This window comes from Hypanus sabinus, chromosome 23 (assembly GCF_030144855.1).
Source record: "Hypanus sabinus isolate sHypSab1 chromosome 23, sHypSab1.hap1, whole genome shotgun sequence".
Classification (NCBI taxonomy): Eukaryota; Metazoa; Chordata; class Chondrichthyes; order Myliobatiformes; family Dasyatidae; genus Hypanus; species Hypanus sabinus.
Genome location: NC_082728.1, coordinates 27481176 through 27506642, shown reverse-complemented (window position 1 = coordinate 27506642; position 25467 = coordinate 27481176). Strand labels below are relative to the sequence as shown.

At 41.6% G+C, this 25467-nt stretch overlaps 1 protein-coding gene across 2 annotated transcripts in view; it reads right to left on the bottom strand.

The window, feature by feature from the left end:
- engase (endo-beta-N-acetylglucosaminidase) overlaps window positions 1-16727 on the bottom strand; it is a 72607-nt gene extending 55880 nt beyond the window's left edge. The window contains exons 1-5 of one of the 2 annotated variants that reach the window (XM_059948609.1): window positions 16597-16727; window positions 13510-13577; window positions 11363-11567; window positions 8036-8184; window positions 7094-7248 (exon numbers count right to left, since the gene is read on the bottom strand). In XM_059948609.1, coding sequence (XP_059804592.1) covers window positions 7094-7248; window positions 8036-8184; window positions 11363-11567; window positions 13510-13577; window positions 16597-16712 — 693 coding nt within the window. In that variant the 5' untranslated portion in view covers window positions 16713-16727. Of the gene's footprint in view, window positions 1-7093; window positions 7249-8035; window positions 8185-11362; window positions 11568-13509; window positions 13578-16071; window positions 16222-16596 lie in introns of those variants that run through there. The other variant, XM_059948610.1, reaches the window with a different exon arrangement.
- Window positions 16728-25467: the final 8740 nt, after the last annotated feature.

Below are 25467 nucleotides of genomic sequence, written 5' to 3'. Positions count from 1 at the left end.
ACTTTGTACCATAAATTCTCTAGGACCTCCCTTGCTGCATGATTATATCTGCCTGAACCAAGAATGGATTTCAAGACTTCCTATTACATTTTTGAACTTCAAGTATACTTCTGGGTATTTAAAAGTAGTGAAAGCTTTGAGAAGGGAAAGTACTGTAACTGATGCAACACAAGGGCCGTCGCATCTGTTTCATGTTATTCAAGTTTATGCTCCTACTGTGTACTGCAGACTTGTTTCATTCCAAATAGGCAATGAGATAAGCAAGGGGGGGGGGGGCTCTCAGCATGGAACATTGTTTCTCCATTAACAGCTCTGCTGTAGAACATTGACTGTTGTATCGCATAGCACAGCATTACTTTTTAAATTAACCTTTTGGATTCTCTAGTCAAAATGACCAAAGAGCTGATTATCGATCACAGGTGGAAGAAACCGGAGATACAGAGAACTAGAAGTGCAGGGGGCCAGTAACTTTAAATACCTCAGTGTTTTCATATTAGAGGATCTGTCCTAGGACCAGCATGTAAGTGTCATTAGAAAGAAAGCATGCCAAAGCCTCAACTTAATTAGAAGTTTGGGCTGATTAAATATGTCATTTAAAACTTTGACAATCTTCTTTATATATGCACTGTGGAGAGTATCCTGCCTGGTTGTATCATGGCCTGGTACGAAAACATCAATGCCTAAGATTGGAAAAGCCTTCAGGAAGTGGTGGATAGTCCACCGGCAAGGCCCTCGTCACCAAGCACATCTACAAAGCGTGCTGCTGCCGTAAGAAAGCAGCACACATCATCAAGAATGCCCACCATCCAGACCATGCTCTCTTCTCACTGCTACCATTGGGAAGGAGGTAAAGGAGCCTCAGGTCCCACACCACCAGGTTCAGGGAAAGTTATTACCATTCAATCATCAGGCTCCTGAACCAGCATGGATAACTTCACTCACCTCAACTCTGAACTGATTCCACAACCGATGGACCCACTTTCAAGGGCTCTACAACTCAGGCTCTCGGTACTATTTATATATATTTGCAGTCTTTCTTCTTTTGTACATTGGTTATTTGTCCATGTAGGTTTTCACTGAATTTACTATATTTCTTTGTTTTACTGTGAATCTCTGCAAGCAAATGAGTCTCGAGGTAGTATATGGTGACATATATATACTTTGATAACAAACTTACTTTGAACTTTGTAATGACCAAGTAGCTTTTTAAAATAAAAGTACAGATCATTGTCATCATTATGTGCCGTGTCGTATGACATGGGTGATCATGGTATATGACCAGAATTGTTCTTGGCAATTCTTTTTCTACAGAATGGTTTGACATGGCCTTCTTCTGGGCAGTGTCTTTAGAAGACGGGTGACCTCAGCTATCATGAATACTTTTCAGAGGTTGTCTGCCTGGCGTCAGTGGCCGCATAACCAGGACTTGTGATACGCACCAGCTGCTCCCATGGTTTCATGTGACCCTGATCTGGGGGGGTGGGGGGTGAGGGCTAAGCAGGTACTGCACCTTACCCAAGGATGACCTACTTGCTAGCGGAGGGGATGAGCACCACGCACCTCCTTCGGCATCTCCACCCTCGCCATTCAAGTGGGGCTCCTATTAAACAAGGACGCCAAGACTTTTAAAATAAATGACATCTCTGGTAAATAACACAAGCTGAGCTAACAGTGGCACAGTTATTAAAACAAAACTCCAGTTATTAAACTGTAATTGGGTCTGCTGTATCCCTATGTATGAAATTTCTACTCAGAGCTGTTATGACTGTCAGTGTGATTGGAGACTATTTGATATCCATTTAATCAGTATTTTTATTTTATTGGACTACATTCTAATAATACCAGTCACTGCTCAGTAAGGGAAAGAATAGCAATCATGAACTCTGGGACATGCAATTCATTCTAATGTAAATTGCTAATGCTGTAGGACTCAATTTGGGTCATGATTGCCTGCAGACTATTAATTTGGGGAGATCAACGATCGGGATGCAAAGATTCCAAATAAGGAAGCAACAAGAGCCTCACAATGCTGGGATCTGGAGCAATAAATAATCTGCTGTGGGGAAAAAAAACTCATAGGGTCAGGAATCTGAAGCAACAAACAATCTGCTGGAGGATCTCAGTGGGTCAACTAGGAAACAACTAGTTATTTTTTCCTCTGCCAGTGCCACACAGAAGGAGCTAACAGACAACATAAAGCAGGATGAGTTTTCAAAGCACAAGTAAAAATATTCATTAACATCAAACAGGTAATGCAGTTCTAGAATCCAAACCTGAAATGCCAGCATTGAAAAAGCACAAGGAACAGAAGGAATGGATCACAAGGTCACTCCATCATTCAAAAGATCACGAATGAACTTAACTAAATACATTTGCCTGCTATATTCAGGTTCAGTGCATTAAATCTCTTTTCTAAAAATTCTAATTCTTATTCACCAAGGATTTTGATAGACAGAAAGTCGATTAAAATTGTACAGCAAGTTCAAGTTTGAGACCACTAGATTATATACAACTTTACGGCAAACTTGGGCACAATTCAAAAGGCATAGTAATTAATCGCTCATCCATTGTTTCATGTCTAGATAAACACAGAAAAGAATTTGGGTTAGTTTGTACTTTCTTTCTCTATCAAAGCTTACGATCCTTTAGAGTGAAGAGTAACTAATTTAATGCAAGAAATACAGCAGCTAGCTCATGCAACCAACAGTGAGATACATGGCCAAAGAAGCTATTTTAAATTACTTATACATGTATCTCACTAACTGGGAGATAAATTATAGCAGCACATTTGGACAGCAATTTTTCTTCAAAACTTTGCCTCTCCAGGAGTTCCATATCTCAGCTAAAAGACCGGCCCACCAATCGCTCTGCACTGCATGCCAGCAAGGATCATGTGTTCTTGGTACTGGAGTAGAAATTTAATCCCTAACTTTCAGACTCAGTAGTGACAATGAAAACTACTGAGCCAAACCTTTTATAACAAGACACTGTAGAAACAAAGGAATACATTTATATTGTATCTTTCATGTCCTTCACAGAGTGTTACGAGAGCAACTAACAAACATGGAAGTATTGTTGAGATGCAGCTAATATTCTCAGTGTCACAAACGTGGCAACAGATTTGCACAAAACATGCTTCTGTGTAGTGACGATGTATTCTCTAATGCTGGTTGAGAGGTTAAAAACTTGCCATGGCATGGGGCATGACTATTCTATACTTCTTTCAATTAGGGTTAGATCATTTTTTTAACGTGCAATGAAAAATGTAACATCTTAACCAAAAGACGACACATCCAAGAGTGCTGCATTCCTTCAGATCTCCGCTGAAGTGACAGTCTGAGTTTTTAAGTTCCAGTCTCCGGAGTAGAACTTAAACAAATAGCCTGCTGACTTAAAACACAAGTTCTACCAGTTGAGCTAAGGCTGACATGTACAATAAGCTCCGTGCTGCAAGGTATGCCAGTGGTCCTTCGCCAAAATAAAAGAGAAAGTAGCTTCTGTTCTTTCGACACAACAGAGACTGCAGATGCTTTTGATTTGTGCCTTCTTCACCAATTCCTGAACTGTAGCCTTCACGATTAACATTCACACTTCACTCTATCCCCAAGCTGCATCACGCTCAGCACCAGTGACACCCCCCACCGCCCCCCCCCCCAGGGAGTGAGCTCAGCCCACTGTTCACGCTGCTAGATCCAGTTCAAACTGAATCATCAAATCCGCTGATGACACGGCAGCGGTTGGCCTCATCGACGACGACCTGGAGGCGGCATTCAGAGAGCAGCCAAAGCGGCTGATTGAGTGGTGTAAGCACAGCAATTTGAGTCTCAACATGGTCGACCAAAGAGGTGATATTGGACTTTAGTAAGGAGCAAACTGACCACTCCTCACTTCATATAAATGACTCCTCCGTGAAGAGCATTTGGAGCACAAAGTTTCTGGAAGTGCTCATAATGGACAATCTCACTGGTCCCTGAACACCACCGCTTTAGACAAGAAAGCACAACAGTTTCTCCTCTTGCTGAGGAGATAGAGGTGAGTGAGGCTCCATCACCCCTCTCCCCATTCTAACCAATTTTTACAGGAGAACCATTGAGTGTGCACTGACCAGCTGAATCACCGTCTGGTATGGGAATTGCAAGGCTTTTGACCACAAGTCAAGTCCCTACAAAAGATTGTGAGGACTGCTGAGAGGATCATTGGCATCTCTCCTCCATTCATCAGAGATATTCATAGGGATGCTGTATATGCAGAGGCCTTAGCATTGTCAATGAGCCCTGCCATCCGTCCAATAATCTACCATCTGGAGGTACCCCAGCATTAGGACAAGGACTGTTAAGATGGGAAGCAGCTTCTCTCCCCAGGCCATACAGGTCTCACCATGTATGAAGCGCCAGTAGTGTCGTACTAGTTGTTTTTTAACTCTATTACCTGTTGAAGTATTTGTGGTAATATTTCCTCAAGTCTTGTGTGTGAGTTATATGCACGGTTTGTGCGTCTTGGTCCAGAGGAACGTTGCTTCATTTGGCAGTAAACATGCATACCATTGAATGACAGCAAACTTGAACTTCATCCAGTCCCATTGTAATACAATTAGCTTAAAGGAGGGCAGGACATACCTGGTTACCATCTTGGTTTACAGACAAGGCAGAAGATACTGGCAGAATTAGTCTAAATAATAATTACAGCTGTAAAAAGAAATGATATCCTATAAGGATTATCAAGTGATATTTGGCTTGTCTAGAAGAACAAATAAAAGGAGTAATCACACATTATTAGGAGCATACTACAGATCTGCAAACACTCTGAGTAAGAGACCAAGATTCTGCTGATAAGGACAAGTGCACTTTCCACTGATGCTGCCAATACCACTGAGCATTTCCTATTATGATTCAGGTACAAGCATCTACAGTTCTTTGCTTTTTAATTGCAAATTAGTGGAAGTAGAAACTTTCATTTAGAAAAGCACAGATTTATCATGGACAGCCATCATTAATTTATAAAGGGGTGGACTCGTCGGCCTAACTAGAATGAATTTTTCGGGGTAACAACGAGGATCAATGACATCACTGTGGTTGCTGTAGTCCACATGAATTCTGGTCAGGCATTTGACATCAAACTCCACGAAAAGACTGGATTAAATGGGATTTATTTGTATAGGAAGAGAGAGAGCTGAGAGGAGCCGTAATTAGTGAATAAAATTATTCAGGGCCAGGATAGAGTAAATAGAGAAGGACCACATTCCCTTCGATGGTCACAAGCCAAGATGTAAGATCATTATTAAGGATGAGAGGACAGAATAGTTCATCTTTCCCCACCCAGAGCATTGTGTTGATCTGGAACACACTAACCAACAGAGCAACAGACCCAAAGACCCTCATCATATTAAACAAGTAGCTTTATGTGCATTCCTGCACGACTTTCAATCTAGTGGTGAAAAGTGAGATAATAGTGGGTAGCTCTTTTGCAAATGGCACAGGCACAACGAGCCAAATAGCCTCCTGTATCACCCTCCTATAATGTGCCAAAGGTTATAGGGAGAAGGCAGGAGAAAGGGGTTGAGGAGGGTAATAAATCAGCCATGATGGAATGGCAGGGCAGTCTCGACAGCCCGAGTGGCTTAATTCTGCTCCTGTGTCGTATGGCCTTATGACACATCTTCTAGGATTTCATAATATCCCTCCATCCAGCCCACGAAATAAAGCACAATGCTTACACCAAGAGCAAACAAAACAACAGAATCCAACAGCTGCAGCAACAGCCGGGTCTAGAATTTCAACCAGCGCTTGATTTCTTTTAAAATATACCTCCCGTCACTTTTTCAAATCACACCGTATTTTGAGAACTAAACTACAGACTATAAATAAAAGTACCAATTCCTCCCAAACTAATGGCATCATAAACATCCCCTTCAATAAAACTGACTGCCTCTTAAAAATCTGCTCTGCAGCGCAAAGCTTTCAATTGACAACCACGAGCAACAACGAGACTAAAGCCCAGAGAGCGACTCAAAATATCCTGGAAGGAATTCAGCTGACTATAGCAGGCAGGAACAAGACAGGAACAAAGCATCATACCCTTCTGTACATAACAGACTCTTGAGTGAACACCAGCTCAAGTTGAAATACAAACATCCTATTTGTTGACAGAAGCCAGATATTTATAGCTAAATCGTTAACTAGAATATTTATGCATCAAGTTTTTTTTAAACCCTATCATTTGGCATCTGCATGTAATTCCTTGGCTATAAAGCTTTGAGGCAGCTTGCTCTCAATCTGCCTGGAAATCTGTGCTACTACCGGAAGGCATAGCATAGCAGCCAAAAAATAAGCTCCATCCCCCTCACTGCAGGAAACCTTTACTCTGCTTCAAGGGCCAGACTTCCTAAGCTTCAACTCCTCACAAATCACACAGCCTCTCTCTTATTCAGTTCCCAATGCCATTCATTGTTAGCTCCTTATTTACCTTCCATCATCTTGTCTCTTATTACCTCCCCCCCCCCCCCAATGTTTTGTAATTCCCTTCAACTCCTTGTACATTAAGCCAAAGCCTACATTTCTGGCCTCCTTGAACATCTTCCTCCCTCCGTTGTCCCAGTGTCAGCCATCTTGATTTCACACTCCGAACTCCCCTCTAGTAACCTCTTATTTCTTTTCTTTCTTTAGAACTTCCTAAAATTGTGTTGTCACTAACCAAGCTATTGCTCATCCTGGCTAAACATTAGCTCTTGGCTATCAATTCATTTTTGTCTTCTTGTATCTCTATGCACAAACCTGGGAGGGATGTCTACTTCTGATAGTCTGCACAGCTGCGTATTATGATGGCAGCTACTGTAAGCTCGCAAAGTTAAAGTCTGCACCCATTATCACCACACTCTACCTATATCGTCTTCAACGCAACCCTGCACAAACCTTCCACATCATTTATCTGATGCCTGGCACTAAATGAACAGAAAATGCCATCAACTAAATACTAGTAAGAGCAAAGTTGTCATCTTTGGTCAACAGCCACTGATTGAATCCCTTTCCTTGGTGCCTAGCTTAAAGTGGCACCAGCCCATTTGCAACGTTGGTACAGAATAAATCACTTTACTCACACTCAATTTATTTTCAATGTTAATCAGCCATCCGTCAAACTGAAAGTGCAGTGCAATCTTCACAAGCTTCTCCGCCAATGCACAGAAAGACTCCTCATTTTCCAAGAATGCCTCACAGACTGCAGCCCCATCTATCCACTCTGTGATGAAAGTTCCTGTAACCAAAACACAAGGATACTTCACCTTTCAAAATATTAATAATTTTCCCTGCTTAGCCACAGGGCAAAGATGTTTAAAGTTGTATTAATCTGCATAACTAACTAAAATGGAGATGCATTATTACTTCTGCAATAGTAGAATAATGCTTTTTTTCCCAAATTAGAAATCAAAATAAGTACCGCACAAGAGATCTAGAGAAGATAACTAGAACCATTCAGTGGTATTTACAGTCAGTTGGGAAAGAAATTAAAACTTTCAACCCAATGTTTGCATTGAAAATGGTTCACAGATTGCACTCCAGGTCACGAAGACAGCAATTAAAATAAGTTAAACATCAAAGGAGAAAAAAATTCCCTCTGGACCACTCCAGTCATAATTCAATGGTAGTTGGACCAACTTTAGTGACACTCTAGCTTCTAAGCTCAAAAATCTAAGCTAATGCTACACTCAGTTCGCAGGGACTGTGTCCCAATTAGGAGGAATTGCCTTATTGTTCTTCCTTTGACAGAAACGATTCCACAAAAATATTTTGAAGAATCAGGAAGTTTTCCCTGGTATCCTGTGGTTATTATTTATCCACCAATCAACAAAAATAAGAAGTGGCTTTCTATGGGAACCCATTGTTCTCAACTTCACATTTTGAATGGATTATACTTGTACTAAATACAGCTCAATAAGGTGCCATTTAATTGCAAGTCCTTTGTCTTCACATTGAGAAACACGTTCTTTTATGGCAAAGTGATGCACGGCTTCATTTTAGTTGTGAAATGTATCCGTATTTACCTAGAATAGCAACACCATGTTTATGTGCAGCATTGGTCCAGCAGACTGGTGGGATGGTCACCATGTGGTGACTGAAGTATACAAAGATGTCTATATACATCCAATGGTAAAAGATGAAAGGATTCTCATCACATGTGCCTTGTATATACCTGAAAACAAAGCAATGTGTTAGCACCAAAACTATCAGGAGTTGAAAGAGAAAATCTGAGATGGATATGATGCTGCATCTGAACATATAACTGCATTGCTTGATAACATGGAGCTACAGTATGTAGCAAGTAACACTATTTCTACCATGGATTAAAACGAAGTAGAATTGTCTTCCTTTTCAAAGTAAGTGGCAGCAGCACAAATGGGAGGGCACATGTGATCAGCAAATCTGCAGATGACACCGAGATTGGGGATGTGTTGGACAATGAGGGAGGCTGTCAAAGCTTGCAGTGTGATCACAATCAGCTGGGAAAATGGGCTGAAAAATAGCAGATGGAATTGACTTCATACAAGTGTGAGATGTTGCACTTTGGAAGGACAAAAACAAAGTAAAACAAAGTGTCTTATGGTAAGGCTCTGAAGTATTCGGGGGGGGGGGGCATAGAGGGCTACGATCCAGGTGCAGGTAGACGGGATCGGGCTGAAGACCAGGCAAGCATAAACCAGATGGGCCAAAGGTACTCTATGACTCTATGACAACATGGGTATTTTTCTCCATCTATTGCCAAAACTCGATACTGAAGACAGTCTACTGTAACTATTGCCTATCAAGGAAAATTCTAGTTATAATTTATTAGTATTTCTTGCCTGAAGAATCCAAATGAAGATTACACTTTAAAAACAGCTCTTAAAAAGGTATTCCAAGAATGAAGTATGCTCTGGGTGAAATGTATCTTTGAAATTCTGGGCCATTAGGCAAAACATTGTTTGGATTTAAAAAAAACTGTTTAGTGAGTGAAGCTCAGAAATGGCAAGGGAAGATATCTGCTGAGGTCACTGTGTGCTGCACATCAAGGTAAGAAAGTAGGTCACAGAAATGCTGTGTGTGTAAAAAGGTCCCTTACAAAATCAACAGGTAAATCAGCAAAGTCTGAACCTTCTGTAAAGGAGATTATTTTACTCAGTTCTTGAAAGTATAGAGAAAAATTTATATTCTTCAGGTGAAAAAGAAACTCACAAGCAGTTAGTTTTGTCTTTATTCCTACATTGAAGGACCTACAGATCCAATATTTCTCCTCAAAAGGAAAAGCACTGATAAATTATTTCCGCTTGCTCCAGCCCTTTTAAAACTCTATCCTGATAGAAACCACCTCCTCTGCTATCCCAAGCGAAAAACATATGCACTCTTCCCTTCAACGATGTTCATTATTAATATCACTTAGGTGCGCTCTAAATACTCCTCTCAGCCATTGCGCAGTAAGACTATACTAACTGCCTACTTTTCTCCACTAATTCCAAGATTAAAGTTATTTCATTGCAAATTGTTGCACGATATGCATGTAATTGGACTAGCAAGCCCAAGGGCTGGACCAACAAAGCAGCAGTTCGAATCGGACCACCACAATTAGAAACTTTAAATTTAATTAATTTAAAAATAAAGAAAAGCTATATTAATAATCAGGATTAGAAACTTACCAGACTGCCACAAACATCCATCAGGTTTACAATTTCCTTTTGGACTGAAACTATACCATTACCCAGCTTGGCCTCGATAGGGCTCCTGCTGTCTCCTGAAGTGGCTCAGAAGCCATTCAGTACAAGGGAAATTAAAAACTGGCAATAACTCCTGGCCTTGCCAGAGGTACCAACATTCCACGGGATAAATTACTAAGGGGAACATATCAAAACTCATACTTACACACAAACATGTATCTATTTAAATAGAAGGAAAAATCTTAGCTAAGATACAGTGAATGGTAGGGGACTGAGGATTGCAATAGAACAGTGGGATCTGGGAATACACATCTGTAATATCTTTAAAGTGGCATCATAGATTGATAGGGTTCTAAAGAGAGCTTTTAGCACATTGGCCTTCATAAATTGGGGCATTAAGAATAAGAGTTGGGATGTTATGCTGAAGCTGTATAAGACGTTGGTAACGCAAATTTGGAGAATCTACCTAATCAGGACTTCCAGTTAGAGAGCAGCGCGCTCTGACACAGCGGCTTCTACAGGATCAACAAAAGGTGCTATTAACTCTTTTAAACGTTTTTTTTTCCCAAATCGCAAGACCCTGCTGGAGATGGGTAGTGTGGAAAATTGCAAGTCCAGTTCATTGGTTTATTGGCGAACGTGAGGACTACGTCACAAACCACAGTATCACCTGTTTGCAGCCATCCCAAAGGAGTCATCGAAGCCCAGCACTCCACCAGAGTGCCAGAGACAAAGCGGTGTGACATCAGTGATGCCTCCCAGAATTTGCTTAGCAGAAGGTACGCTGTATTGTGTTTGACTACAGACTGCTGCAGCATTCATAGACTCAAGGACTTGGACTATATTTCTGTATCTTATTGCCATCTTATATCTGCTGTGTACGACTCATACTGTATATGATTTTTGATACTGTGTTTTGCTCCTTGGCCCTGGAGTAATGCTGATTTGTATTCATGGGACTGTATTCTTGGGAATTCGTGTATGGTTGAACGACAACTAAACTTAAACTTGAGTATTGTATGTAGTTCTGATCACCTACATGAAAGATATTAATAAGATAGAAAGAAAATTTACAAGAACATGGCTGGGACTTGAGGACGCAACTTATAGAGAAAGGTTGAATGAGGTAGGACTTTTTCCCTGGAGCATAGGAGAATGATTTGATAGGGGTATACCAAAACAATGAGGGGTACAGATGGGGTAAATACAAACAGGCTTTTTTTTAAACTGAGGTTGTGTAAGGTTAGACGGAGAGGTTAAGGGTGAAAGGTGTAATATTTAAGGGGAACCTGAGGGGGAACTTCTTCACGCTGTGGACAAAGTGTGGAACGAGCTACCAGCGGAAGTGGTAGACGCGGGTTTAATAGCTGCAGTTAAGAGAAATTTGAAAAAGTACCTGGATGGGAGGGGTATGAAGGATTATGGTCCAGATGTGGTCGATGGAACTAGTTTGGTACTAATTAGATGGGCCAAAGGGCCTGTGTTGTAGTGCTTTATGACTCTACATGCTAGTCATGCACATTAATATAAAATCACCAATGTTATCAACACCACCATAACAATCCATTTTTGTGTTAAGGGACAGATTGCTTGGGTTCACTATAAAACAGTGCAAAGTGAATTACACACAGTGTTTTGCCTCACTCTCAGGCCAATGGCCGGACATGGTGTTTACAGACGCACCTGTCACTCAGGTATCCACCAGCCATATCATGACAGACCAGCGTCCTTGGCCGATTACACTGCAGGGGAGGCTGTCGTGGAGCCAAGGGGATAACCGCTCTGTTGAATTGATCGTCTTGAGTAGAGGGTTGCCACAATTTCAGCTGCTCGAAGGACGGAATGTAAAAGCTGACTGGTGCAGTGGTGTCAGGGTCGTAGCAAAAGCCTACACGTAACAAAGAATTCAAAACAATTAGGAGCCTTATCTCTAATTTACACATGGCAGTACACCTTAAACACTAGAAAGATTTATTAAAAATCATAGCAGTACATCAAGACCAGGATGAGGTGACCTGCAATCACAATGTCCTTGAACCAGGCTTTAGGCATTGCCCATACAATATTAAAGTTTCTTTTGTCGATTGAATACAATCTTACTTCATGAAACGAGCTGAATATATTCAGCCTAGAAGAAAAATGCATTTTCTCAACCTTCCAGTTAAACAAAGTCAAAGACAACAATATTCCAGGTGCAAGTAGCTCAGAAATTCACAACACGTGGATTCCCATCACAGGTCGGATTTCCTCAAGATATTCCTGTTTCTGCTCCTCCGATTGGAGAGATTTGTCCCAAATGCCACCAGGACACAGCAGCTGGTGTAAGGGTTACGTTCCAGTCTTGATGAAGGATATCAGCCCAAAACATCAACCCTAGAGCTGCCTGACTTCCAGCATTTCCTCCAATGGTGGTCTTCCAGCATTTTGTATGTGTTACCCTGGATTTCCCCCAAATACAGAATCTCTTCTGAAAAAGGATCTCGTGCTTTCCCAGCGTATATGATGAATTCATTCTTCTTGGACATCCAGCCAGGTACAAGTACTGATTAAAATCAATGTTTCAATGACAAAACTCTGCCACCTTCATCAGGCATAATGCCTGGGCAGGTCTAGTATTTATACCCCCGTCATCTGTCCCTCCTGATTGGTTAGTCCTCATCTCTCCTGCTTACCTTCAGCCAAGTTTTCTAAGCAAATCACATCCACTGCACAGAGCAGGCATAGCTGGTGCTGATGTCACACAGCGCCACAGACGCAGGTTCAATCCTGAGCTCGGCCACTGTCCTTGTGGAGTTTGCATGGGCTTCTTGCTTACTGTGGTCACGTGGGTCTGACGTGGTGAAATGCAGATTGTTCCAGAGGGGCGGTAAAGCTGTAATGCGTTACAGCTGGACGTACCTCTTCACAAACTTGGGGATGAAGGTAAAAGATGACAAGAGGCCGTGCATTGGGAATGATATGAAGAATGGACCCAGGCCCCTTCAGATTGGTAAAAAGAAGGGACAAAGTATAGATTATCTAATAATCAGGAAAATATTTAACTAATTTAAGAGAATTTCAAACTATCACCCATTACAAATCAAATTATTCAACTATTTCAATCTGGTTCTTCACTCAAGTAACGGATACAACTAGTTATTATTTACATAATATTAAGATACAATTCAAAGAAGCCATCTATTCTAAATCATTGGTTCTGATGCCTAGCATCGTTATTATTCAAAACAATTCACTAAACCTCATCATAAGATTACTTCATTAATGTTAAAATCGCTAGCAGGTTATTTCTTCCTTACAAATAACTCCTGCGTGGAGCCTGAGATTTGAGTCACATTTCCACTGTTGTCCACAATTTGTAATGTGACTTTGAGACAGAGTCACTGACAGAGGGAGAAGGAAACAAAGATACAAGATCCTACGTTTTAGCCACCATTTTAAGAGCTCACTCCAAACACTAAACATACTGTACATAAACATTCAACAGATCAGATACGTTTATTTAGAAAATCAAAAATTCTTACAAGGTACTTGATAGCACCGATATAACTGAAGCATACAGATGTTCTTGCAGCAGTTCAATTCAGACAGTATGTTCACTGCACCTGAATATTTAACAGTTTATCAGGTAATATGGTTGCAACAAACAGGAAAGTAATGAAGGTTTCTTTACTTCAGGTAATACTCAAAATAAGCACTGTTTTTCAAGTGGATTTTATATGAACAAAAACAGGTTACAAATACAATCTCTTGTTAATGTTTTAGTGCAATTATGTCATTCATTAAAAATTACTGTGCTTTGCCGCCATTCTGTTGAAGTTACGGATACTCACTGGGAAGTGGAGGAGCTTCATACTGGATCACGTGTTCAACTTGATGCTGCACTGGACTAAGAGCAACTCTGCAAGACAGACATGCAGGCATGACAAATTGCAAGTCTATGATCTTTCACAATATACCAAAATCTGTGTTTACGTGTTACACGTGGCACGTGAATAAACAGAAAAGCTCATTTATTGGATATGCCATTTGACTATACCAGGAACATAATTAACTGGAGTAACACATACAAAATGCTGGAGGAAATCAGTAGATTAGACAGTATCTAAGGAAAGGAATAAACAGTTTACGTTTCAGGCCAAAACCCTTTATCCGGACTGGAAAGGAAGGGAGGGAGCCAGAAAAAGGTGGGGGGAGGGGAACATAGAATAGTACAGCACAGTACTTCGGCCCACAATTTTGTGCCGACCCTTAAACCCTGCCTCCCATATATCCCCCACCCCACCTTAAATTCCTCCATATACCTGTCTAGTAGTCTCTTAAATTTCACTAGTGTATCTGCCTCCACCACTAACTCAGGCAGTGCATTCCTCGCACCAACCACTCTCCTAGTAAAAAACCTTCCTCTAATATCCCCCTTGAATTTCCCACCCCTTGCCTTAAAGCCATGTCCTCTTGTATTGAGCAATCATGCCCTGGGGAAGAGGCGCTGGCTGTCCACTCAATCTATTCCTCTTAATATCTTGTCTATCTCTATCATGTCTCCTCTCATCGTCCTTCTCTCTAGAGAGTAAAGCGCTGAAGCTAAAAGATGACGTGAAGCCTAGTGAGGGGGAAGTGTGGCAGGTGGGGGAGAAGTGAAGTGAGAAGCTGGGAGGTGATTGGTGGAAAAGGTGAAGGGCTGAAGGAGAAGATATCTGATAGGAGGAGAGTGGACCCTGGCAGATAGGAAGGAGCAGAGGCACCGGGGGCAGGTGACAGGCAGGTGAGGAGAAGAGGAGAGGTAAGAGGGGAGCCAGGGTGGGAAATGGAAGAACGGGGAAGGGGGGTTGGGGCAAAAAATTACTGGAAGTTAAAGAAATTGAGTTAAGGCCACACAGACGGAACGAGTTGCTGCTTCCCCAACCTGAGAGTGGCCTCTTCATGGTCATACAGGAGACTATGGACCGACATGTCAAAATGGGAATGGGGATTGAAATTAAAACTGGTGACCGTCAGGAAATCCAGCTTGTGGCAGATGGAATGAAGCTGCTCAGCAAAGCAGTACCCCAATCTACAATGAATCTCACTGATGTCGAAGGGGCCATATTAGAAGCACTCAGTACAACAGATGATCCTGACAGACTGACAGGTGAAGTGTTAACTGTTTGGAGCCTGAACATTTCAGGGATAAATGCCAGGAGGGATGTTAGTGGGGAGGGGAAAATGGACAAGGGAACCACAGAAGGAGCAATCCCTCTGGAAAGCTGAGAGTGTGTGTGGGGGGGGGGGGGGGGGTGTAAAGATGTATTCGGTGGTAGGACGCCTTCGAAAATGGCAGAAATTTTGGAGAATGATGTTCTAGATGTGGAGCGTTTTAGGCAAGAACAAGAGGAACTCTATCCCTCTTAAGGCCAATGAAAGGTGGGGTTAGCATGGATGTCCAGGGAGCAGAGGAAGGCAAACACTGTTCTTTGGAGAAGGAAGAGATCCCTGATGCTTGGAAAGGAAAGCCTCACCCTGGAAACAAATAAGGTGGAGACAGGGGAAATCAGTAAAGGGAATGACATTTTTACAGGTGACAAGGTGGGAAGTAGAATAGTCAGGAAAGCTGTGAGAGTCAGTAGGTTTATAAAAGATATCGGTAAACAGTTTGCCTCCAGAAATGGAATCAGAGAGATCGAGAAAGGGGAGAGATGTATCAAAAATGGACTAAGTAAACTTAAGGAGAAGGTGGAAGCTGAAGGCAAAGTTGATAAAATTGACCAGCTCAGCATGGGTACATGAAGCAGCACGAATGCGGTCATCGATTTAGCGCAGGAAGAGTTGGGGAGCGTTACATCTTATATTTTAGATGTATGAGAGAAACACAATATCACTGAGAGGATTCAGATGTTACATCTTTCTTTTTTTTAAAGAAGTGAATTTTGAACAAAATGCTTTAATTTCACAACCAGATGTTTTCCTCAGTGGCTATCCCTTTTTAATTGTATCAATGGTATGATATCAAGCAATTATCATTCTGGTTATTCAAAATTTAAGCTGCACAAAGTTACACACTGACGTGCAAAATAATCATTTGTTACATGACAACATCAGGGCCGCAAAATTTCACACTGAATTAAATCTTAAGTGATTTATTAATAAAAGGTGACAAGATTTCAAATTCAGTTCTCTGCTGAATTAACTGATCTTAATTAGACTGGCTTCAAGGTTAGTGCCAATCAACTGACTAAACAGGAAATGAACATGGACACTGAATGAAAACGTTGAGTAAAAACAGGTTTCAAAGGGTTGTATGGTTGGCAAAACATACTGGGAGCCAATAGTAGTCTTGTGGCACAATTGCTATAGGTTTTATATTTTATTAAGACACTCAAGATAAACAGTGTAAGTCATCAAAAGGAACCACTTACTGTATCATGCATCCCTCTGGGTCTCCTACACTAGTCAACCCCTGCTTTACCCACTCCTACTCTTTCACCCTTCCTCCTTCCCACCTTCAGCACCAGTCACCCTCCTACCCTCACTGCTCTCTCCCACCCCTCCTGTAGGTGAACCACCCCTCTTCTCCTCCCCCTATTCCTTCACCCCATATCACCCATACTTTTCCTGTCACTGTACCACCCCCATCGGTGCTATACAACACTCTTTTCTACCTTACCCTTCACCCCCACTCCCCGCATCACTTTCTCCTTCCTCCGGTACCATGCACCCTTCTCTTACACCTTCTCCATTCCTCCTTCCGTATCACCCATACCCATCTGTAACTGTACCGCTGCCCATCCCCTTCCCTTCCCCTCCCCTCCCAGACCTACCGCCCTATCACAAACCCACCCCTTTACTACACCCTCCACTCCTCCCCTCCTGCACCGCCCATATTCAAGCGCCAACACTGTTATTCCCGCAGTCGGTGCCTGCAGCTTTGGTCCTTTACTCACTCGCTGCTCTTCAGGGTCTTCCTGCTGCCGTCCCCAGTCACGGCACCAGCAGCCACCTCGCGTTCAGCTGCTCTCTTAGCTGAAGCTATCTCCTTTCCCCCACGGTTGCTTTCCATCTTCTCAGCAACTCTTCCGGGTATCTCACCGGAGCTCTTTGGGGACAAACTGCACCAAACCACCTCGAAACGCGTTGCTCAAAAACTGTCAAAGATAGTTAAGAATACTTTGCTGATCATTTACTTTTAATTCATTTTCAAACTCGTTGATACTGCAGTACACAGTCTCTTGGGAGAATTAATAAAATGGTTAAAACACTAAATTACATTGCTGAAAGAGGTAGAAAGCCATGCTTTAATGCAAAGTACGTAGATTTACCCAAATTCACAGCAATGCAAACTGCTAATGAAAATGAAATAGAAACAAAAAATATGGAAATTCTGTCAGACAGAATCTATGGAGAGACAATCAGAGTTAACATTTCATGATAAATGAAAATATGACTCCTGCTTCTATGAATAGAATATACCAGACCATTCACACTACCTACCTCTGTCTACTGTATATGTTTGAATTGGATTTAAGTCTCTTCTTATCTTAATCCACCCTCACCTATCTGTCCTTAATGTCATTGTCATTTGCCAAAATGCTTCCCTTGAAAAGGATCAGTGTTATTTACCACAACTTTTTCATTTGGTTCTAATTTCAGCCATCAAAATGTTCTGCAGAGAGATATTTACTGAATTTGTTGGCAACTACAGCCTGTTTCTCTAAATATCGCATAAGTGAAATGTAACAAGAGAAATTTATCTCCAGCCGGCAGTAGTTCTTCATATCTCCCACCAGTTGCATTCACCTCGCAGATTTTGTTTTACTGAAGCCGGCTGAAATGAATGTATAGACTGAACATAATCGGCAGCCAATATCCTCACACTCATTCAATACAGGTAATCAGGGCAACAATTTCTCCCCCATAGGCCCTTCCACAGGCATACAATGCATTGCAAAATCAGCATTATGGCATCGGTATAATCATCTTGGATGGGACAATGGTCCTGAGTGGACCCACTATTCATCTGTTCCAAGGTGAGCCGTCCTGGACATTGCCCACTCACTGAGTCTAGAACTAGCAGATAGACCTGGAAGTCTTGTTATTCTTAGGTCTTGCCTTAATGGCCACTCCTTTTAAACAAGTCCATACTTGCAAAGCAACATTTAGATGGCTCTAGTTCCACGCCTATGCTGCTACGGTGGTTGACACTCAAAACAAAGAGACTTCACCTGCAAAGCAACTTTTAAACGCATCTTCCACTGTGTTGTCATGCACGGTGCCAGTGGAGGGCTTCAGTGGAGTCTTTCAGATCAACACAGACTTCCACAAGTTTTGCAACTTAACTCTCAGATGAGGAGAGTCTTCCCTCTGAGCTTGTGCCAAATTTAATATATTTTTTAAATATTACTTTTATTTTTAATAGTTCCCAGGTGTTTTTTTATATATTTTTATGTACCCATCAAAGTCAAAACACTTTCAAATATTCAAATTGTAGTGTGAGACAGTGAACCAGAGGATTTGGGTGTAGGAAACCAACACTTCTAATAATACTTTTTATAAGGTTTGTGCTTTTTAACAAACTTGTATTTTTCACACTCACTGGCTGAAAGAAGTATAGCAGCTAAACTAATGTCTTATCATCTTCCTGATTTTTCATTGGCTAATTATTAGCAGATAGCCCACATGATGTAACTGTTTTAATTATTAGCTAGTTTATTCCCTATCTAGGATACTTATCTATAAAACTGATGGATTTTTCAGAGGCGCCATCGTGGCTTCTTCTTTATTCCATTGTTTCCGCATTCATTCAACTCTTAACATCGTTTCTCAGCTCATTATTTAGTTTGCTTAGTACTTGTATATTTGTTTGCACTCTAAAATAAACTGAAATCTTGGAATTAAGGCTCTTCATTCCTGACTCCCAGAAGGACCCTAAGGATCAGAAAATAAACAGAGGTCCAACAGGGACAGGATTTCACCACCTGTGACGTGTGCCGAACTATGAAGTGGTCTTTCACAGTGGCAGGATTGTTGGACGGTATACTGCACGTGGGCCGTGCCAATGCAACAGCAGCTGGCCACCCAGTGGAAGGCTCTGCCCACGACCATGAAGGAATAAATTGCATTATCCAAGGCCAGGCAGCTAGTGTTCTCAGAGTTAATTGAAGGTCTGTCCCAATCTTTCTAATTGTTTGTTTACTTGTATTTTGAACTTTCTCTGGTAGTTTTTGAAATAACTAATTGCATGTTTTTAAAATGTCCCAGAGTATCAGAGATTTTTGAAGAATAATAAAATAACATTGAGAGAATTCGAAGCTCTGCCTCACCTTTTGTCAAAACCAGTCTGGGGCACTTCATACAAGATCTTTGCACTGCACCAGCCCCAGGCTAGTCTCTGTCCAGATCTTCGCAAAGGACTCAGTGGAACAGAGAGCCCCGGTAATATTTGCATTCCACATCCAGATTGGAGAAGCAGGGGTGTGCTGAGCGCAGGCTGTGTCCTGTTTCAACACAATCCAGTTAATGCATCCTTCCACTCTTATCTTGCTTCCCTCCATCCCCATTCAAGGCTTTTGCCTTTGTCTTGCCACAGAGCAGATCAAACACAGATCTAGACATGCATCACAATTCAAAATCCATGGAGCATGCAGCAAATGGCACAAAAGGCTTGATTTTTTTTACATTTTTTAAAATGCAAATACATATCTGTAAGACAAACTCTTGCATGAAATCTGTTTCCGTGGGTTGTCGAAGGAGTGGGTCTAATGGTGAGTGTTGTTTTGAAACACTCAGATGACATCAACGTTAAGCTCAATCAACCTCACCCAACATCTTTATCTTCGTAGTCCCAATTTGGTTTAACAGATAGTATCAGATTTACCTTTTACTCTCTTGCTAGAGAAAGTTAAGTCAACTGTATTGCAGTCACAGTATCTAAAGCAGCTCCTTGGCCCTTACGAATGACTAACTCAAAAAAACCGTAAGACCCTAACATATAGGAGCAAAATTAGGCCATTCGGCCCTGCAAGTCTGCTCCGCCATTTCATCATGGCTGTTCCATTTCACTGTCATCCGCAATCTCCTGCCTTCTGCCCATAACTCTTCGTGCCCTGACTAATCAAGAATCTGTCAATTGCTGCCTTAAATATACCCAAGGACTTGGCCTCCACAGCCAGCTGCGGCAACAAATTCCACAGATTTACCACTCTCTGGCTAAAGAAATTCATCCCTGTCTCCATTCTAAAGAGACTCCCCTCTATTCTGAGGTTGTGCCCTCTGGTCCTAGATTGCCCCACCATAGGAAACATATTCCCACATCCACTCTGTTGAGGCCTTTCAACATTCAATAGGTTACAATGAGATCCCTCTTTCATTCTTCTGAATTCCAATGAGTACAGGGCCAGAGCCATCAATCGGTTCTCATACGATAACCCTTTCATTCTCAGAATCAGTCTTGTGAAGCTCCTCTGAACCCTCCCAAATGTCAGCACATCTTTTCTTCGATAAGAGACCCAAAAGTGTTCATAATACTCCAAGTGAATGCCTTACAAAGCCTCAACATTACATCCTTGCTTTTATATTCTAGTCCTCTCAGAATGAAAGCAAATATGGCATTTGCCTTCCTCATCACAGACTCAACCTGCAAACTAACCTTTAGGAAATCCTGTGCGAGGGCTCCCAAGTCCCTTTACACCTCAGATTTTTGAACTTTCTCTCCGTTTAGAAGATAGTCTATGCTTTTATTTCTTCTACCAAAGTGCATGAACCTACACTTTCTGACATTGTATTCCATCTGCCACTTCTTTGCTCATTCTCCTAATCCCTGTAAGTCCTTCTGCAGTCTCCCTGCTTTGTCAACACTACCTGCCCCTCTACCTATCTTTGTATTGTCTGCAAACTTGGGCATAAATCCATCTATTCTGTAAATCAAAGTTATTGACATCTAATGTAAAGATACAGTCCCAACACAGACCCTTGCAGAATACCACTAGTCACCAGTAGCCAAGCAGAAAAGGCTCCATTTATTCCCACTATTTGCTTCTGCCAATCAGCTAATGCTCTATCCATGCTAGTACCTTTTCTGTCTTAAATAGCCTTATGTATCCTTGTCAAAGGCCTTCTGAAAATCCAAGTATGTACCTTGCACCAATTCTCCTTTGTTGATCCTGCTTGTCACTTCTTCAGAGAATTCCAGTAGATTTGTCAGGCAAGATTTTTCTTTAAGGAAACCATGCTGACTAAGGCCTATTTTATCATGCACCTCCAAGTACCCTAAAACCATGTCCTTAATAATCAACTTCAACGTCTTCCCAAGCATTGAGGTTGGAGAACTAGCCTACAATTTCCTTTCTTCTGCTTCTCCCCTCTTGAAAAGTGGAGTGACATTTGCAATTTTCCAGTCCTTTGGAACCATGCCAAAATGCATTGATTCTTCAAAGATCATTACTAATGCCTCCTCAATTTCTTCAGCCATCTCTTTCAGAGCCCTGGGATGTAGGTCATGTGGTCCAGGTGATTTATCTACCTTCAGACCTTTCAGTTTCCCAAGCACCTTCTCCCTAATAATGGTGGCTTCACTCATTTCTGCATGGCTGACACTTCCAAACTTCCACCATACTGCTCGTGTCTTCCACAGTGAAGACTAATGCAAAATATTTATTAAGTTCATCTGCCATTTCCTTGTCCCCCAGTACTCCAACATCATTTTTCAGCATACCATATCTACTCTCACCTCTCTTTTACTCCTTACATAACTTTTGGTACCTTCTTTAATAGTATTAGCTAGCTCACATCTGTCCCCATTTTATGACTTTTTAGTTGCCTTCTATTGGTTTTTAAAAGCTTCCCAATCCTCTAGTTTCCACTGATTTTTGCTTCATTATATGCCCTCTCTTTGGCTTTTATGTTGGCTTTGACTTATTGTCAACCATGGTTGCATCACCCTGCCTTCAGAATACTTCTTCTTCTTTATGAGGTAGATATCCTGAGCCTTTCGAATTTTTTCCAGAAATTCCAACCATTGCTGCTCTGCCATTATCCCTGCTAGTATCCCCATCCAATCAATTTTGGCCAGCTGCTCTCTCATGCCGCTGTAATTGTCATTACTTCACGATAATACTGATACGTCTGACTTTAGCTTCTCCCTCTCGAACTGCAGGGTGACTTCTATCATGTTATTATCACTATCCCATAAGGGTTCCTTTATCTTAAGCTCTCTAATTGGTTCCAGTTCATTGTACAATACCCAATCCAGAATAGCCGATCCCCTAATGGATTCACCCATGAGTTGTTCTAAAAAGCCATCTTGTAGGCATTCTACAAATCCCTCCCACCCTTGAGATCCAGCACCAACCTGATATTTCCCAATCAACTTACATATTGAAATCCCCATAATTATCATAACTTTGCCCTTTTGACATGCTTTTTCTATTTCCTGTATATAATGCCCATCAGGGCCTTCTTACTCTTGCAATTTCTTAGCTCTATCCACAAGGATTCTGCATCTTCCAATCACAAGTCACCTCTTTTTAAGAATTTTATGTCTTTTTTTTTACCAACAGAGCCACTCCATCCCCTCTGCCTACCTGCCTGTGCTTTTGATACAAAGTGTATTCTTGGATGTTAAACTCCCAGCTATAATCTTCCGTCAGCCATGACTCAGTGAAGCCCACAATGTCATTCCTGCCCATCTGTAACTGTGCTACAAGTATATCTACCTTTATTCATATACTGCACACATTCAAATATAACACATTCAGTCTGGTATTCATCAGCCTTTTTGATTTTGTCCTCCTTTTACAGTGAAACTCAACCTGTTGTGTGCAATGTTACCTATCATCAGCCTGTCTTTGCCAACAGTCTCACTGCCTCTCCTTTAAACCAACTGCCCCGTCCTCAGCCTATCACTCCGTTTCCCATCTCCTTGCCAAATTAGCCCACAAGAATATTGGATCCGTTTGGGTTCATGTATACCCCATCCTTTTTGTGCAGGTCATACCTTCCCCAGAAGAGATCCCAATGATCCAGAAATCTGAACCCCTGCCCCCTGCACCAGTTCTTCAGCCATGCATTCATCTGCCAAACACTCCTATTCTTATCCTCGCTGCCACGTGGCACAGGCAGCAATCCAGAGATTACTACCCTGGCAGTCCTGCTTTTCAGCTTCCTACCTAAGTCTCTCTTTCCTACCTGTGTCATTGATGCCAATATGTACCTAAACTTCTGGTGGCCCGCTCTCCCACTTAGAATGCCATGGACCCGATCCAAGACGTGCCTGACCGTGGCACCTGGGAAGCAACATACTTTCAGATTGTGTCCACAGAATCTTGTCTCTTTTCCTCTCACTATGGCTCGTCCTTTTACAGCTGCAATCCCTCTTCACCACTCTTCTCTTCTGTGCCATACTCGGTGCCAGAGACGCAGTCACTGTGGCTCCCCACCAGTGGGTCATGCCCCTCAACAGTATATAAAACATTATATTTATTATTGAGAGGAATGGCCACAGGGATGCTCCAGACTGGATGTCCATTTCCCTTCTTTCTCCTGACAGTCACCCAGTTACCTGCCACCTGCAAACTGGGGAGTGACTCCCTCCCTGTAGCTCCAATCTATGACTTCCTCAGTCTCCCATATGAGCCGACAGTTATCGAGCTGCAATCCCAGTTCCTTAATGTGTCACAGCAGAGCTATAAATCTATCCAACAGCATTAAACTGCAAACTTCTATTTTAATTTTCTAGATTGGCATACTGAAAGCAAAATATTTATGTTTTATGCAGCTGAATATAAAGCTTTGTTGTGGGAAATTAATTTTCATCTGAATAAATTAGTTCCTTCCCTACATACTGGAATACTGATTTATTTCTGCAATTGCTGAAGTTATGTTCTAACTTTTTATTTCAATTTGTTGTTTTTGTTTTACACAAGGGCAAATCATGCTTGTTGTACCCAGTAAGATACTGAATGTCAATAAGACTCATCTCTGGAATAACTCATCAGGAAAAAGGTGTTAACAAGATGAACAATTTATAACATTTATGAAATACACTCAGTGGTCACTTTACAGCTGTACACCTGCTTGTTAATGGAAATAACTAATCAGCCAATCATGTGGCAGCAACTCAATTCATAAAAGCATGCAGACACGGTCAAGAGGTTCACTTTCTGTTCAGACCAAACATCATAATGGGGAAAAAATATGATCTAAATGACTTTGTCCGTGAAGTGATTGTTGGTGCCAGATGGGGTGATTTAATATCTCACAAACTGTCTATCTCCTGTGATTTTCATGCACAACTGATTTACAGAGGATGGGGTGAGAAACAGAAACAAATCCAGTGATCAACAGTTCTGTGAATGAAAAGGCCTTGTTAATGAGAGAGGTCAGAGGAGAATGGGCAGACTGGTTCAAGCTGACAGGAAGGTGACAGTAACTCAAATAACCACAGGCTACAACAGACAAGTGTGAAGAGGCTCCCTGAATGCACTACATGTCAAACCTCAAAGTAGATGGGCTACCTAATAAAGTAGTCAATGAGTATATGATGCACATTCAATAAATTGCACTTTTTCTGTCCTATTGGAGATCAATTGCCAAAAACAAACAGCAGTCAACATCTGTGGAGAAGTCACTTCGAATGAAGATATGTTCTGCAGGATTTACAATTGGCTTCATTCTGTATTCAATTTGGTCAAAATGATGATTTTTAGTCATTTTACAGTTATACTTTGAAATTCTACATACTATCCTGAAACAATCTAAATCTCTGTCAGCTGTTCAATGTAGGAACCCAATTCAATTGAACATTTTCGTGAACCTTGTAATGATTATGAAATGATTTTGTCATGAGCTGACAAGTAACTCTATCAATTTGACCTTTGGTTCATTTCATAATGTAGATGATTAGTTTCAAAATATGATCATCTCCTCCTGCGATGGAGAGGACAGAGGATCTCCTTTCTTTGATATTAATCTGAGATAAACGAATTGCTAACAGTGAATTGGCTGCCTTTCCAATTAAAATCTTACCCACTACTGCAACAATTTCTTGGGATCCCAGCCAATCCAGGTCCCACAGAAGGAGGTAGAGGTATTTGAAGGGTGTTTGGATGAGTAGATGAAAATCCATAATCTACAGGGTTACCAATCTGAGTCAGAATCAGAATCCGGTTTATTATCACTGACATACTGTATGTCATGAAATTTGGTGTTTTGCAGCAGGAGAACAATACAATACATTAAAGTTACTATACGTTACAGTAAGAAATATTTTTTAAATAATAATGTAGTGCAAAGAGAACAAAATAGTGAAGTACTGTTCTTTGGTTCATGGGCCGTTCAGAAATCTGATGGTGGAGGAGGAGAAGCTACTCCTAAAATGTTGAGTGGGTGTCCTCAGACTCCTGCACCTCCTGCCTGAAGGTAGCAATGAGAAGAGGGCATGTCCTGAAAGGTGGGGGTCATTAATGATGGATGCTGCCCTTTCGAGGAGGCATCGCCTTTTGAATATTTTCTCGATGTGGTGGGGAGACATGCGCCCTTGATGGAGCTGGCTGAGTTTACAACTCTCTGCAGCTTTTACTAACCCTGTGCTTTGTGACCTCCCTACTAGACAGTGATGCGACCAGCTAGAACAGTGCATCTGTAGAAATTTGCTCGAGTCTTCAGTGTCATAGTAAATCTCCTCAAACTGTGAATGAAATGTAGCCACAGATGTGCCTTCTCCATAATCCCATCAATATGCTGGGCCCAGGATGGATCTTCAGAAATGTTGATACCCAGGAACCAAGATTCAGGACAGCAAGAGTCAGAGCGTTGAATGG